This window comes from Oncorhynchus keta, chromosome 4 (assembly GCF_023373465.1).
Source record: "Oncorhynchus keta strain PuntledgeMale-10-30-2019 chromosome 4, Oket_V2, whole genome shotgun sequence".
In the NCBI taxonomy this organism is placed as follows: domain Eukaryota; kingdom Metazoa; phylum Chordata; class Actinopteri; order Salmoniformes; family Salmonidae; genus Oncorhynchus; species Oncorhynchus keta.
In genome coordinates, this window is record NC_068424.1 from 19,037,034 (window position 1) to 19,050,314 (window position 13,281).

At 41.1% G+C, this 13,281-nt stretch overlaps 1 protein-coding gene across 39 annotated transcripts in view; it reads right to left on the reverse strand.

Annotated features, from left to right (window-relative positions):
* The window catches only part of LOC118382816 (nebulin-like), a 67,487-nt gene that overhangs the window by 18,473 nt on the left and 35,733 nt on the right, over nt 1–13,281 (reverse strand). For 35 of the 39 annotated variants that reach the window (XM_052503351.1, XM_052503413.1, XM_052503502.1 and 32 more), the window contains 20 exons: nt 12,947–13,051; nt 12,636–12,746; nt 12,357–12,464; nt 10,209–10,319; nt 9,916–10,026; nt 9,546–9,653; nt 8,163–8,273; nt 7,914–8,024; nt 7,668–7,778; nt 7,145–7,249; nt 6,786–6,896; nt 6,570–6,680; nt 6,152–6,259; nt 5,688–5,798; nt 5,419–5,529; nt 5,117–5,227; nt 4,590–4,700; nt 4,350–4,460; nt 4,132–4,242; nt 115–222 (listed from right to left, as the gene is read on the reverse strand). In XM_052503351.1, coding sequence (XP_052359311.1) covers nt 115–222; nt 4,132–4,242; nt 4,350–4,460; nt 4,590–4,700; nt 5,117–5,227; nt 5,419–5,529; nt 5,688–5,798; nt 6,152–6,259; nt 6,570–6,680; nt 6,786–6,896; nt 7,145–7,249; nt 7,668–7,778; nt 7,914–8,024; nt 8,163–8,273; nt 9,546–9,653; nt 9,916–10,026; nt 10,209–10,319; nt 12,357–12,464; nt 12,636–12,746; nt 12,947–13,051 — 2,196 coding nt within the window. The remainder of the gene's footprint in view (nt 1–114; nt 223–4,131; nt 4,243–4,349; nt 4,461–4,589; nt 4,701–5,116; nt 5,228–5,418; nt 5,530–5,687; nt 5,799–6,151; nt 6,260–6,569; nt 6,681–6,785; nt 6,897–7,144; nt 7,250–7,667; nt 7,779–7,913; nt 8,025–8,162; nt 8,274–9,545; nt 9,654–9,915; nt 10,027–10,208; nt 10,320–12,356; nt 12,465–12,635; nt 12,747–12,946; nt 13,052–13,281) is intronic. The other 4 variants (XM_052503518.1, XM_052503428.1, XM_052503359.1 and 1 more) reach the window with 3 other exon arrangements.

The window sequence follows — 13,281 nt, forward strand, 5'->3', positions numbered from 1 at the left end:
CTGCAGTAGTTGATATGGTAAGTATATGACTAATATAGAGCCATTCTGCAAGAGTGTGATTGAAGCTGCTGGTTTTTCATCACACAGTTAGTAGAACAACACTGTGAGCCGCACCTGAGACATCTCTTGAGACATTTCTTTAGCAAACTTAGTCTCCATGGTTTCAGGCAGTAGTGCGTACAAGCAATTGGAATGTTCCTGGGTGTCACTTTTGTAATTTTGCTGAAAATCAAAAAGGATACCCCCCCAAAACCCAACCAGAATGTTTGAAAAATATATACCATTCTATGTATACTTGAAGTCGGAAGTTTACATACACCTTAGCCAAATTCATTTAAACTCAGAGTAAAAATTCCCTTTCTTAGGTCAGTTAGGATCAACAGTTTATTTTAAGAATGAGAAATGTTAGAATAATAGTAGAGAGAATGATTTATTTTCAGCTTTTATTTCTTTTATCACATTCCCAGTGGGTCAGAAGTTAACATACACTCAATTAGTATTTGGTAGCATTGCCTTTTAATTGTTTAACTTGGGTCAAATGTTTCAGGTAGCCTTCCACAAGCTTCCTACAATAAGTTGGGTGAATTTTGTCCCATTTCTCCTGACAGAGCTGGTGTAACTGAGTCAGGTTTGTAGGTCTCCTTGCTCGCACAAGCTTTTTCAGTTCTGCCCACAAATGTTCTATGGGATTGAGGTCAGATCTTTGTGATGGCTACTCCAATACCTTGACTTTGTTGTCCTTAAGCCATAACTTTGGAAATATGCTTGGGGTCATTGTCCATTTCGAAGACCCATTTGCGACCAAGCTTTAACTTCCTGACTGATGTATTGAGAGGTTACTTCACTATATCCACATCATTTTACTGCCTCATGTTGTCATCTATTTTGTGAAGTTCACCCTAAGCACCCTGACAACATGATGCTGCCATCCCCGTGCTTCACTGTTGGGATGGTGTTCTTCGGCTTGCAAGCCTCCACCCTTTTCCTCCAAACATAACAATGGTTATTATGGCCAAACAGTTCTATTTTTCTTACATCAGACCAGAGGACATTTCTCCAAAAAATATGATCTTTGTCCCCATGTGCAGTTGCAAACCGTAGTCTGGCTTTTTTATGGTGGTTTTGGAGCAGTGGCTTCTTCCTTGCTGAGTGGCCTTTCAGGTTATGTCAATATAGGACTCGTTTTTACTGTGGATATAGATACTTTTGTACCTGCTTCCTCCAGCATTTTCACAAGGTCCATTGCTGTTGTTCTGGGATTGACTTGCACTATTCGCACCAAAGTACGTTTATCTCTAGGAGACTGAATGCTTCTCCTTCCTGAGCGGTATAATGACTGCGTGGTCCCATGGTGTTTATACTTGCGTACTATTGTTTGTACAGATGAACGTGGTACCTACAAGCATTTGGAAATTGGTCCCAAGGATGAACCAGACTTGTGGAGGTCTACAATTGTTGTTCTGAGGTCTTGGCTGATTTCTTTTGATTTTCCTATGATGTCAAGCAAAGAGACACTGAGTTTGAAGGTAGGCTTTGAAATACATCCACAGGTACACCTCCAATTGACTCAAATTAGGTCAATTAGCCTATCAGAAGCTTCTAAAGCCATGACATAATTTTCTGGAATTTTCCAAGCTGTTTAAAGGCACAGTCAACTTAGTGTATGTAAACTTCTGACACACTGGAATTGTGATACAGTGAATTATAAGTGAAATAATAATAATAGTCTGTAAACAATAGTTGGAAAAATGACTTGTGTCATACTCAAAGTAGATGTCCTAACTGACTTGCCAAAACTATAGTTTGTTAACAAGAAATTTGTGGAGTGGTTGAAAAACAAGTTTTAATGACGCCAAGCGAAGTGTATGTAAACTTCCCGACTTCAACTGTATATATTTTTCAAGAACACATACATTCAAATTTACAGTACATATGATCTGAAAATGCATATTTTACACAGCATATATTTTCTTCATAAAATGTTTTGTAAAATATACTATGTATATATTTTCACACAAATAGAAATATAGAGTACATTTGATTTTTAAATGCATGTACAAAACGTATACGGCATACACTCAACGTATACGGCATACACTCAACGTATACGGCGTACACTCAACGTATACGGCGTACACTCAACGTATACGGCGTACACTCAACGTATACGGCGTACACTCAACGTATACGGCGTACACTCAACGTATACGGCATACACTCAACGTATACGGCATACACTCAACGTATACGGCGTACACTCAACGTATACGGCATACACTCAACGTATACGGCGTACACTCAACGTATACGGCGTACACTCAACGTATACGGCGTACACTCAACGTATACGGCATACACTCAACGTATACGGCATACACTCAACGTATACGGCATACACTCAACGTATACGGCATACACTCAACGTATACGGCATACACTCAACGTATACGGCATACACTCAACGTATACGGCATACACTCAACGTATACGGCGTACACTCAACGTATACGGCGTACACTCAACGTATACGGCGTACACTCAACGTATACGGCATACACTCAACGTATACGGCATACACTCAACGTATACGGCATACACTCAACGTATACGGCATACACTCAACGTATACGGCATACACTCAACGTATACGGCGTACACTCAACGTATACGGCATACACTCAACGTATACGGCATACACTCAACGTATACGGCGTACACTCAACGTATACGGCATACACTCAACGTATACGGCATACACTCAACGTATACGGCATACACTCAACGTATACGGCATACACTCAACGTATACGGCATACACTCAACGTATACGGCGTACACTCAACGTATACGGCGTACACTCAACGTATACGGCATACACTCAACGTATACGGCATACACTCAACGTATACGGCATACACTCAACGTATACGGCGTACACTCAACGTATACGGCGTACACTCAACGTATACGGCATACACTCAATGTATACGTACACTCAACGTATACGGCGTACACTCAACGTATACGGCATACACTCAACGTATACGGCATACACTCAACGTATACGGCATACACTCAACGTATACGGCATACACTCAACGTATACGGCATACACTCAACGTATACGGCGTACACTCAACGTATACGGCGTACACTCAACGTATACGGCATACACTCAATGTATACGGCGTACACTCAACGTATACGGCGTACACTCAACGTATACGGCATACACTCAACGTATACGGCATACACTCAACGTATACGGCATACACTCAACGTATACGGCATACACTCAACGTATCGGCATACACTCAACGTATACGGCATACACTCAACGTATACGGCGTACACTCAACGTATACGGCGCACACTCAACGTATACGGCGTACACTCAACGCGGCATACACTCAACGTATACGGCATACACTCAACGTATACGGCATACACTCAACGTATACGGCGTACAGTCAACGTATACGGCATACACTCAACGTATACGGCATACACTCAACGTATACGGCATACACTCAACGTATACGGCATACACTCAACGTATACGGCATACACTCAACGTATACGGCATACACTCAACGTATACGGCATACACTCAACGTATACGGCATACACTCAACGTATACGGCATACACTCAACGTATACGGCATACACTCAACGTATACGGCATACACTCAACGTATACGGCGTACACTCAACGTATACGGCGCACACTCAACGTATACGGGCGTACACTCAACGTATACGGCATACACTCAACGTATACGGCATACACTCAACGTATACGGCATACACTCAACGTATACGGCATACACTCAACGTATACGGCATACACTCAACGTATACGGCGTACACTCAACGTATACGGCGTACACTCAACGTATACGGCATACACTCAACGTATACGGCATACACTCAACGTATACGGCGTACACTCAACGTATACGGCATACACTCAACGTATACGGCATACACTCAACGTATACGGCATACACTCAACGTATACGGCATACACTCAACGTATACGGCATACACTCAACGTATACGGCATACACTCAACGTATACGGCATACACAGAGTAAAGACACATTGACACACGTGTGCGCCTAGTTTACCTCGCTCTGCATTTCTGAAATCTGTTTGGCAAACTCTATCTCCTTTGTCCCCGGCAGCTGGGAGAAAATGCTGCTGGATATCTCCTGTTTCCCTTTCTGTTTGTATTTATTCTGAAAGACACAACAAGTTCAGAACAAAACTGCCATTTTTCAGTCCATCCGTATCAGTCCATTATCATAGCCTGTTGTACTACAGTAACATCCATCCATCCACCCACCTCACTCTGCAGTTCTGTCACTGTTTTAGCAAACTGAATCTCAGTGGTTTCTGGAAGCTGAGAGTACAGGCAGGTCAAACTCTCCTTTTTACCGCCTTCTTTGTACTTATTCTGGAGAAGAAGAGGTGTGTGTATGCTTCAATTTCAATGAAAAATGATTAAGAAATGCTGTTTTATTGGGAATGCTAATTCCGTACAACTGAGGACACCTGAGACTGATAACATTGTTGACTTGTCTACCTCACTCTGTAACAGAGAAGCCTCTTTTGCGTGCTGGGTCTCCATAGTCTCTGGTAACAGGGCGTAGAGACAACTGGAGGCCTCTTTCTTCCCTGCTTTCTTATATTTAGTCTGCGATGCAATGAAAACATTCATGTTATTTCTGAATTTCCTTGTCAGCACACTAACTGTTATCAAATAGAGATGATATCTACCATATCTATACTATTTATCAGCTGTGTTTTCCAACTCCGGTCCTCCAGTACCCCAACAGCACACATTTTTGTTGTAACCCCAGACAACTCACCTGATTCACCTAATTGAGTAGTTGACAAGTTGAATCAGGTGTGCTTGTCCTGTGCTACAACAAAAAATGTGTACTGTTGGGGTTACTGGAGGACTGGAGTTGGTAAATACTGCCATACAGTGCAGTCATTGGAACTTGCCGGAACATAACTTTTGTCTGTAATTATTATTGTTCAGTATACTTGAGACAGCAACTAAATAGAAAGGAAGAGGCAAAACAATCAAGAGCGTCCAAGTCTAACCTCACTCTGAAGTTCGGTCACAGCCTTCACAAACTGGGTCTGTTTGGTCTCTGGTAGTTGAGAGTAAATGCAGGTAGAGATACTCTTCTTACCTTCCTCTTTGTACTTGTTCTAGGACACCAATGGGAAGAAACCAAGAATTGGACTCAGTTTGACTTTTGGATTTAGACACTGGGGATCTGCAGAGTGTTGTTAGTCAGGTGTTATTGGGGGTGACTTAGAAATAATCAATTATATAATCAATAATAAAAACGTTCACTGTCACTAGTGTTAAGCCCAAGCTTTGTCTGTTTTTTCTTTACCTCGCTCTGTAGGTCAGAGACTTTGGCAGCAAACTGGGTCTCTGTAGTCTGGGGGAGCTGAGAGTACAGACTACTGGACTGGGTCAGTTTCACATTCTCCTTGTACTTGTTCTGGAAAGACAACAAATTGGAGCCCTCATTAAGCCCTAGGATGATATTTTCACTTTAGCACAGCATTTATTTCAAAATGAGTAAGTACGGTTAAAAACATCTCCTTTATGTGTATCTTAGAATTGGTGGAATAAAGTATGAGGCAAATAGACCTTTACCTCACTCTGTAGCTGGGAAGCCTCTTTGGCGTGCTGGGTCTCCAAAGTCTCTGGTAAGGTGGAGTAGAGAGAAGTGGAGGCCTCTTTCTTCCCTGCCTCCTTGTATTTAGACTAGAAGACAAAATACGACATGATATTATCCCACATAATAGATAATGAGTAATTTCTTATATCAACATTGACATACAACTTATGAATTACAATGTGCTGAATAAAATGTTCCCTCTTTTCATTGACTTGCTAAATGCACTTCCCGGAATAAACATTGTCACTGTATCTTATCACCGTCTCTTTCACCACTTAAGAAGAGAGCGTAGAGAGACATGCTTATCAATAAGGCAGGTTGTCTACGTCTATTTAAGAGAGGAGATAGATGAGGCATCTGCTGTGATACCACGCAGGAGTGTGATGGAAGCGGCTGGTTTGTCATCACACAGTTAGTAGAAAAAAACTGTGAGCCGCACCTGAGACATTTCTTGAGACATTTCTTTAGCGAACTTGGTCCCCATGGTTTCAGGCAGTAGTGCGTACAAGCAATTGGACAGTTCCCGGGTGTCACTTTTGTAATTTTGCTGAAAGGTACAGAAAGTGTTGACAAAAATGAATAAAGTATTTTTGTCAGGATTGAAAATCAAGATTAAACTGTTTCAGTTGGTAATGAGTGAATGCAAGGAGACACAAACAAATGATTCCTATAGTAACATGATGAAAATGAAGAACTACATGCACACACATTTGTTCTTTGTGAGTGTTTCAGCTAGACATTAGAAGGAATATTTTACAACACATAACTTTTATGGAACAGGTATAGATAGACATTCTACATTGACTAATCAAAATGAAACAGTAAAGTAATCTGAGCAAAAAAAAAAAAAACTTTACCTCACTTCGGAATTCTGATTGCTGCTTGGCAAATTGTGTGTCCGCTGTTTCTGGCAGCAAGGAATACAGGCTGTTGGAAAGCTTCTGTTTACCATCCTCTTTGTATTTCACCTGAAAAACACATCTCTTTGATTTCTGTGGATCCAGGTAATGTGTCTTTTAAATGGATGTTTTTGCAAATTGGCTTGTTGACATATGTTTTTCATGATACCTTACCTCACTATAAATATCACAGTGCTCTTTGGCTAGTTGGGTCTCTGTCGTTTCTGGAAGCAGGGAGTACAGAGAACTGGAGGACCCCTTTGTGCCACCTTGCTTGTATTTCAGCTAGAGAAGGAAAAACAACGTCTATGGTGATCATGATGATTACGATCAGAAAACATATTTATTCTGAGGGATACTAGAGGATCTGAATAGATGAATATATCTATATGAGGCATAACGTCTTAATGTATGGAATACTGTATCAGTGTAATAAACTATACCTTAACCATACTTGTACACTACATATGAAAGTATACTGTATATAAGTGTACATGTGACGTTAGGTGTGTAAAAGTACACTGTTAATCTACCTCACTCTGTAGCAGAGAGGCCTCTTTGGCGTGCTGGGTCTCCAAAGTCTCTGGTAAGGTGGCATAGAGAGATATTTGCTTCTTTACTGCCTCTCTATACTTTTTCTAAAACACAAAGTTATGTTTTTTTAGTTTCCAAGGTCTGCTACATCTTTACGTGCTTCCTAAAAGTTTCCCACTCAAATCTTGAAAAAGTCGGTTACATTTTACGTAGACCATCCGTCATGACATAACAGACCATCCGTCATGACATAACAGATGTCTTAAACAATCATGACAGTTGATGTCAGTTTATTAAAACATACTTTACACTGTCATTACACAATACATTTGTTTGCTACGCCATTTAGCTGGTATAAACATCGTTGGTGTCACAACAGTGTAAAATCAGTTGCCATAATCCGACACCAGCTGTCACGACTGTATTAATAATCTGTTGGGCAACATAAAACATGACACTGTTGTTTCGCCCATGATGAAGGGTTCAAGTAGTGTCACCAAAGTCTGTTATCTAAAGTCTTACCTCACTCTGGAGTTGAGAAACGGCTTTCAAAAACTGCGTCTCCTTGGTCTCTGCTAGTTGAGAATAAACGCTTGTCGAAAGACTCCTTTTCCCATCTTCTTTATACTTGTTCTGATGGACATAAAAAAAGCATTACACTTGTTCCTTTAGATGATGTAACCAAATGATGACATGGATTGCATTGGTGCAAATAAGCTTAGTAGACAGAATCACAGTAAGATGATTTGAAGTGTTCTAGCTAGCTACCTCACTTTGGAGCTCTGTAAGCTCTCGGGCAAACTGGATCTCTATTGTGTCAGGAAGTTGAGAATACAAGGAAGTTGACATGTCCTTTTTGCCTCCCTCTTTATAGTTATTCTGTCAAAAAAAAGAAGTACTGAATGTTGTAAAAGCTCATTATCAGCCAGAAAAAGGCATGATGCAAAAAAGCACTGGTAGCATATAAAGCACTCGAATACAGACCCCATGAATTATGTGTGTGTGTGTGTGACTCACCTTGCTCTGTAGCTGGGAGGCCTCTTTGGCGTGCTGGGTCTCCAAAGTCTCTGGTAAGGTGGAGTAGAGAGAAGTGGAGGCCTGCTGCTTGCCTGCCTCCTTGTACTTGGCCTGCCGCCCACCCACACACACACACATTCATTTGCAAATCTCAGTTCTAGAGTCAGTGGCAATTATTGACTGTCATTGAATGTCATTGGTGGTTGTTATCAGTTCCATACACATGGGCCTCGACTGTCCATCCTCCCTCTAAGTGTCTCCTCTTATCTCTCGACCTGTATGTCTTTAAACTGACCCCCACAGCCCAAGCCAATACCCTACCACCAACCTGCCTGTCTTTAAACAGACCCCACAGCCCAAGCCAATACCCTACCACCAACCTGCCTGTCTTTAAACAGACCCCACAGCCCAAGCCAATACCCTACCACCAACCTGCCTGTCTTTAAACAGACCCCACAGCCCAAGCCAATACCCTACCACCAACCTGCCTGTCTTTAAACAGACCCCACAGCCCAAGCCAATACCCTACCACCAACCTGCCTGTCTTTAAACAGACCCCACAGCCCAAGCCAATACCCTACCACCAACCTGCCTGTCTTTAAACAGACCCCACAGCCCAAGCCAATACCCTACCACCAACCTGCCTGTCTTTAAACAGACCCCACAGCCCAAGCCAATACCCTACCACCAACCTGCCTGTCTTTAAACAGACCCCACAGCCCAAGCCAATACCCTACCACCAACCTGCCTGTCTTTAAACAGACCCCACAGCCCAAGCCAATACCCTACCACCAACCTGCCTGTCTTTAAACAGACCCCACAGCCCAAGCCAATACCCTACCACCAACCTGCCTGTCTTTAAACAGACGCCACAGCCCAAGCCAATACCCTACCACCAACCTGCCTGTCTTTAAACAGACCCCACAGCCCAAGCCAATACCCTACCACCAACCTGCCTGTCTTTAATACCCTACCACCAAAATAGACCGTTCAACTTACTCTCTGTTTAAAGTCTATGTTAAGGTCATCATTTATGGCTATATTTCTTCCCCTATCCAAACTTCACCATGACATTCTAATAGTCTACAACTCCTTTATTAACTGTTTGCAATGCAGTAGTTTTGACTTAGCTACAACCAGCACAGTAAAGGCTTTCAGAAGAAATCAAGAAGAGGAATAATTCCACACACAAGCTGCAAGTCACAAGCTACCCAATCAAATCTAAAAGGTACGTTTTTATATATATATTTATTTTACCAAGATGGAGCAAGCTGTTACTGTTGGCCATGAAAAGCAAACGACATTTCAGGACAACAGCTTAGTTTGTGTGAGTGGAGTTGCTTTTTTTTATCACACATTTTAAAACAACTCTGTGAGCCCCACCTGAGACATTTCTTGAGTCATTTCTTTTGCGAACTTGGTCTCCATGGTTTCAGGCAGTAGTGCGTACAAGGTATCGGGCAGTTCCTCAATGTATCTTTTGTACTTTAACTGGAAAAGTACAAAACATATCCCCAAAGGTTTAAGAGCAAGTCATTTTTGGTTTTGAGAAATTGAAAGGTTGACATGGAAATACATGAAAGAAATGAACTAAATAATTTCAGAATAGTAACTTTTTTTGTGACATTTGTAAAGAGAGGAAACAAATTCACAAGAACCTGACAACAACACACACATAACATATTTTTGAGAATAACGAGAATAAACCAGAAATGGTCAAATAGTTGATTTAGTGTTAAAACAGATTCTGTACCTCACTCTGTATTTCTGACATCTGTTTGGCAAACTGAGTGTCTGCTGTTTCCGGGAGTAGAGAATAAAGGCTTGAGGAAATGCCTTCTTTACTCTCCTTTTTATACTTCACCTAGAACGAAGTCATAATGCATGTTTCATGTCCCTATTTCAAGAGGCACATACGAAAACTCTATTTAAATGCTTCTGTCTAATCAATACATTTAATTGTTGATCAGTAAAATGGAGGACATGAGAGGAGGCAGAATCCACAGTATTTGACTGTTGTGTTGGCATGACTATACTATTTTGTACCTCGCTCAGCAATTCAGAGTGCTCTTTGGCTAAATGAGTCTCTGCCGTCTCGGGGAGAACAGAGTAAAGAGAAGTGGACATCTCCCTTTTCCCGGCATCCTTGTATTTGAGCTGGAATAGAGGAAGCAAAATCATTGATGTAGCATTTCTAGCTACAACACAATATTGAATTACCAGAATTGAAATGTAATTAAACCTAAATTTTAACTTTCTTAGTCATTAGAAAAAGTGTGGGACTAAAAATGGGGAATCCTAACGTCTACTGAAGTCAAATTTGCACTTAGTCTCCCACTGATGGGTCAGCTGACAACACCATGAAAATGATGCACACGCTTTAAATGGGGCAGAAGTTCATATGTTGTGGTGATTCTGGATGATCAGATACAGTGGGGCAAAAAAGTATTTAGTCAGCCACCAATTGTGCAAGTTCTCCCACTTAAAAAGATGAGAGAGGCCTGTAATTTTATCATAGGTACACTTCAACTATGACAGACAAAATGAGAAAAATCCAGAAAATCACATTGTAGGATTTTTAATGAATTTATGGTGGAAAATAAGTATTTGGTCACCTACAAACAAGGAAGATTTCTGGCTCTCACAGACCTGTAACTTCTTCTTTAAGAGGCTCCTCTGTCCTCCACTCGTTACCTTTATTAATGGCACCTGTTTGAACTTGTTATCAGTATAAAAGATACCTGTCCACAACCTCAAACAGTCACACTCCAAACTCCACTATAGCCAAGACCAAAGAGCTGTCAAAAGACACCAGAAACAAAATTGTAGACCTGCACCAGGCTGGGAAGACTGAATCTGCAATAGGTAAACAGCTTGGTTTGAAGAAATCAACTGTGGGAGCAATTATTAGGAAATGGAAGACATACAAGACCACTGATAATCTCCCTCGATCTGGGGCTCCACGCAAGATCTCACCCCGTGGGGTCAAAATGATCACAGGAACGGTGAGCAAAAATCCCAGAACAACACAGGGGGGGGACCTAGTGAATGACCTGCAGAGAGCTGGGACCAAAGTAACAAAGCCTACCATCAGCAAGGGCATTGAAGATGAAACGTGGCTGGGGTCTTTCAGCATGACAATGATCCCAAACACACTGCCCAGGCATCGAAGGAGTGGCTTCGTAAGAAGCATTTCAAGGTCCTGGAGTGGCCTAGCCAGTCTCCAGATCTCAACCCCATAGAAAATCTTTGGAGGGAGTTGAAAGTCTGTGTTGCCCAGCAACAGCCCCAAAACATCACTGCTCTAGAGGAGATCTGCATGGAGGAATGGGCCAAAATACCAGCAACAGTGTGTGAAAACCTTGTGAAGACTTACAGAAAACATTTGACCTCTGGCATTGCCAACAAAGGGTATATAACAAAGTATTGAGATAAACATTTGTTATTGACCAAATACTTATTTTCCACCATAATTTGCAAATACATTCATTAAAAATCCTACAATATGATTTTCTGTTTTTTTTTTCTCATTTTGTCTGTCATAGTTGAAGTGTACCTATGATGAAAATTACAGGCCTCTCTCATCTTTTTAAGTGGGAGAACTTGCACAACTGGTGGCTGACTAAATACTTTTTTGCCCCAATGTATCTATCAACAATGACAAGAATCGTACGTTTCTCCTTTCAGCTTGTTTTATCTTGTTCTTGATACCATATCTTGTTTTGAGGTGTTTTGACTGATGTCATGTTAATGCTAATAATATTAATATTAGCATTGACATGAAATGAGTCAAAACATCTCTAAATAAGACATGGTATCAAGAACAAGATATTATGACCAAAATTTGTTTGCTAGCTATACAACAACTGTAATGATGTATTTGAGAGACAAGAAGTGGTCAATATGCTAATGTATTTATGTTTTCAATAAACATTGGAGATAAAATATAGTTTACATGTTGTCAACAAACTAAGACTACCCCGTCTGTTTTGCCCCATAGTTGCGCATGTGTCGGTTTTGTTGCTAAACAACCAACCCGTCTATAGACATCAATGCATGAATAAGATAAAATTATTGGAAGTTAGGGTTCGCCCCTACAGTAAGTGCTTATTTCATTGGCCGTGCTACTGATAAAGCAGAGATGTTCTATAAGTGTGGTGAGGGGACGTCAGTGTTCGTGCTCTAGGCCTGTACCTGGCTCTGAAGCTGGGAGACCTGCTTGGCATGTTGGATCTCCAGAGTCTCTGGCAACACAGAGTAGAGAGACTTTGCCTTATTCTTCCCTGCCTTCTTGTACTTAGTCTGAAAGAAAATCATTCAAACCAATGCAGATAAACAACATATACTGTGATTGACTTCAACTCCATATCAGAGGTTTATCTTTGGCAACAGCCATAAAATCTGGAAATTGCTTCTCTCACAAACATTGTCATTGAAGTACGAAAATCTATGTGAACCGGCTGCTCTTCTCACCTGACTTTGCAGTTCAGAAACATTTTTGACAAATTGGGTCTCCATGGTATCTGCTAGTACGGAATAGACGCTTTGGGACATACCCTTCTTCCCACTCTGTTTGTACTTGAGCTAAAGAAAAGACAATGAATCCATGATGGCTTTTAACATGAACCTAAAATTATACTTCCACAAATGACACGATTAAGTCGTATTTAGTTACTCTGTGGATAACGCTGATATATTCATAAAGATTTGTAAGTAGTCCTATAAAATTTGCAATGTTCCTATCAGCATTAATATTCATGTCTTTGGGGAAAATTCATGCTCACCTCGCTCTGCATCTCTGTGAGCTCCCGAGCTCTCTCGGTCTCCATCGTCTCAGGGAGTTGAGAGTAAGCCGAACCAAAAAATACTTTCTCACCTCTGTATTTCAGCTGGAAAACAAAGTAATGGATGTGAGTTGTGGTAGGCTTCAGGAAACAAAATAAAGTAGGAGAGGTGCTGCTCAACAACAGAGACAGGAATAAACAAAAATAGGGCTTACCCTAAAGAAACATCCAATAGTGTAGTTATTTATGGTAAAGGCATTGGAGCACTCAAATAACACAGGTAGAGATTTGCCTCATCTTAGAACGCTCAGGCTTTATTCCATTAGATGGACAGG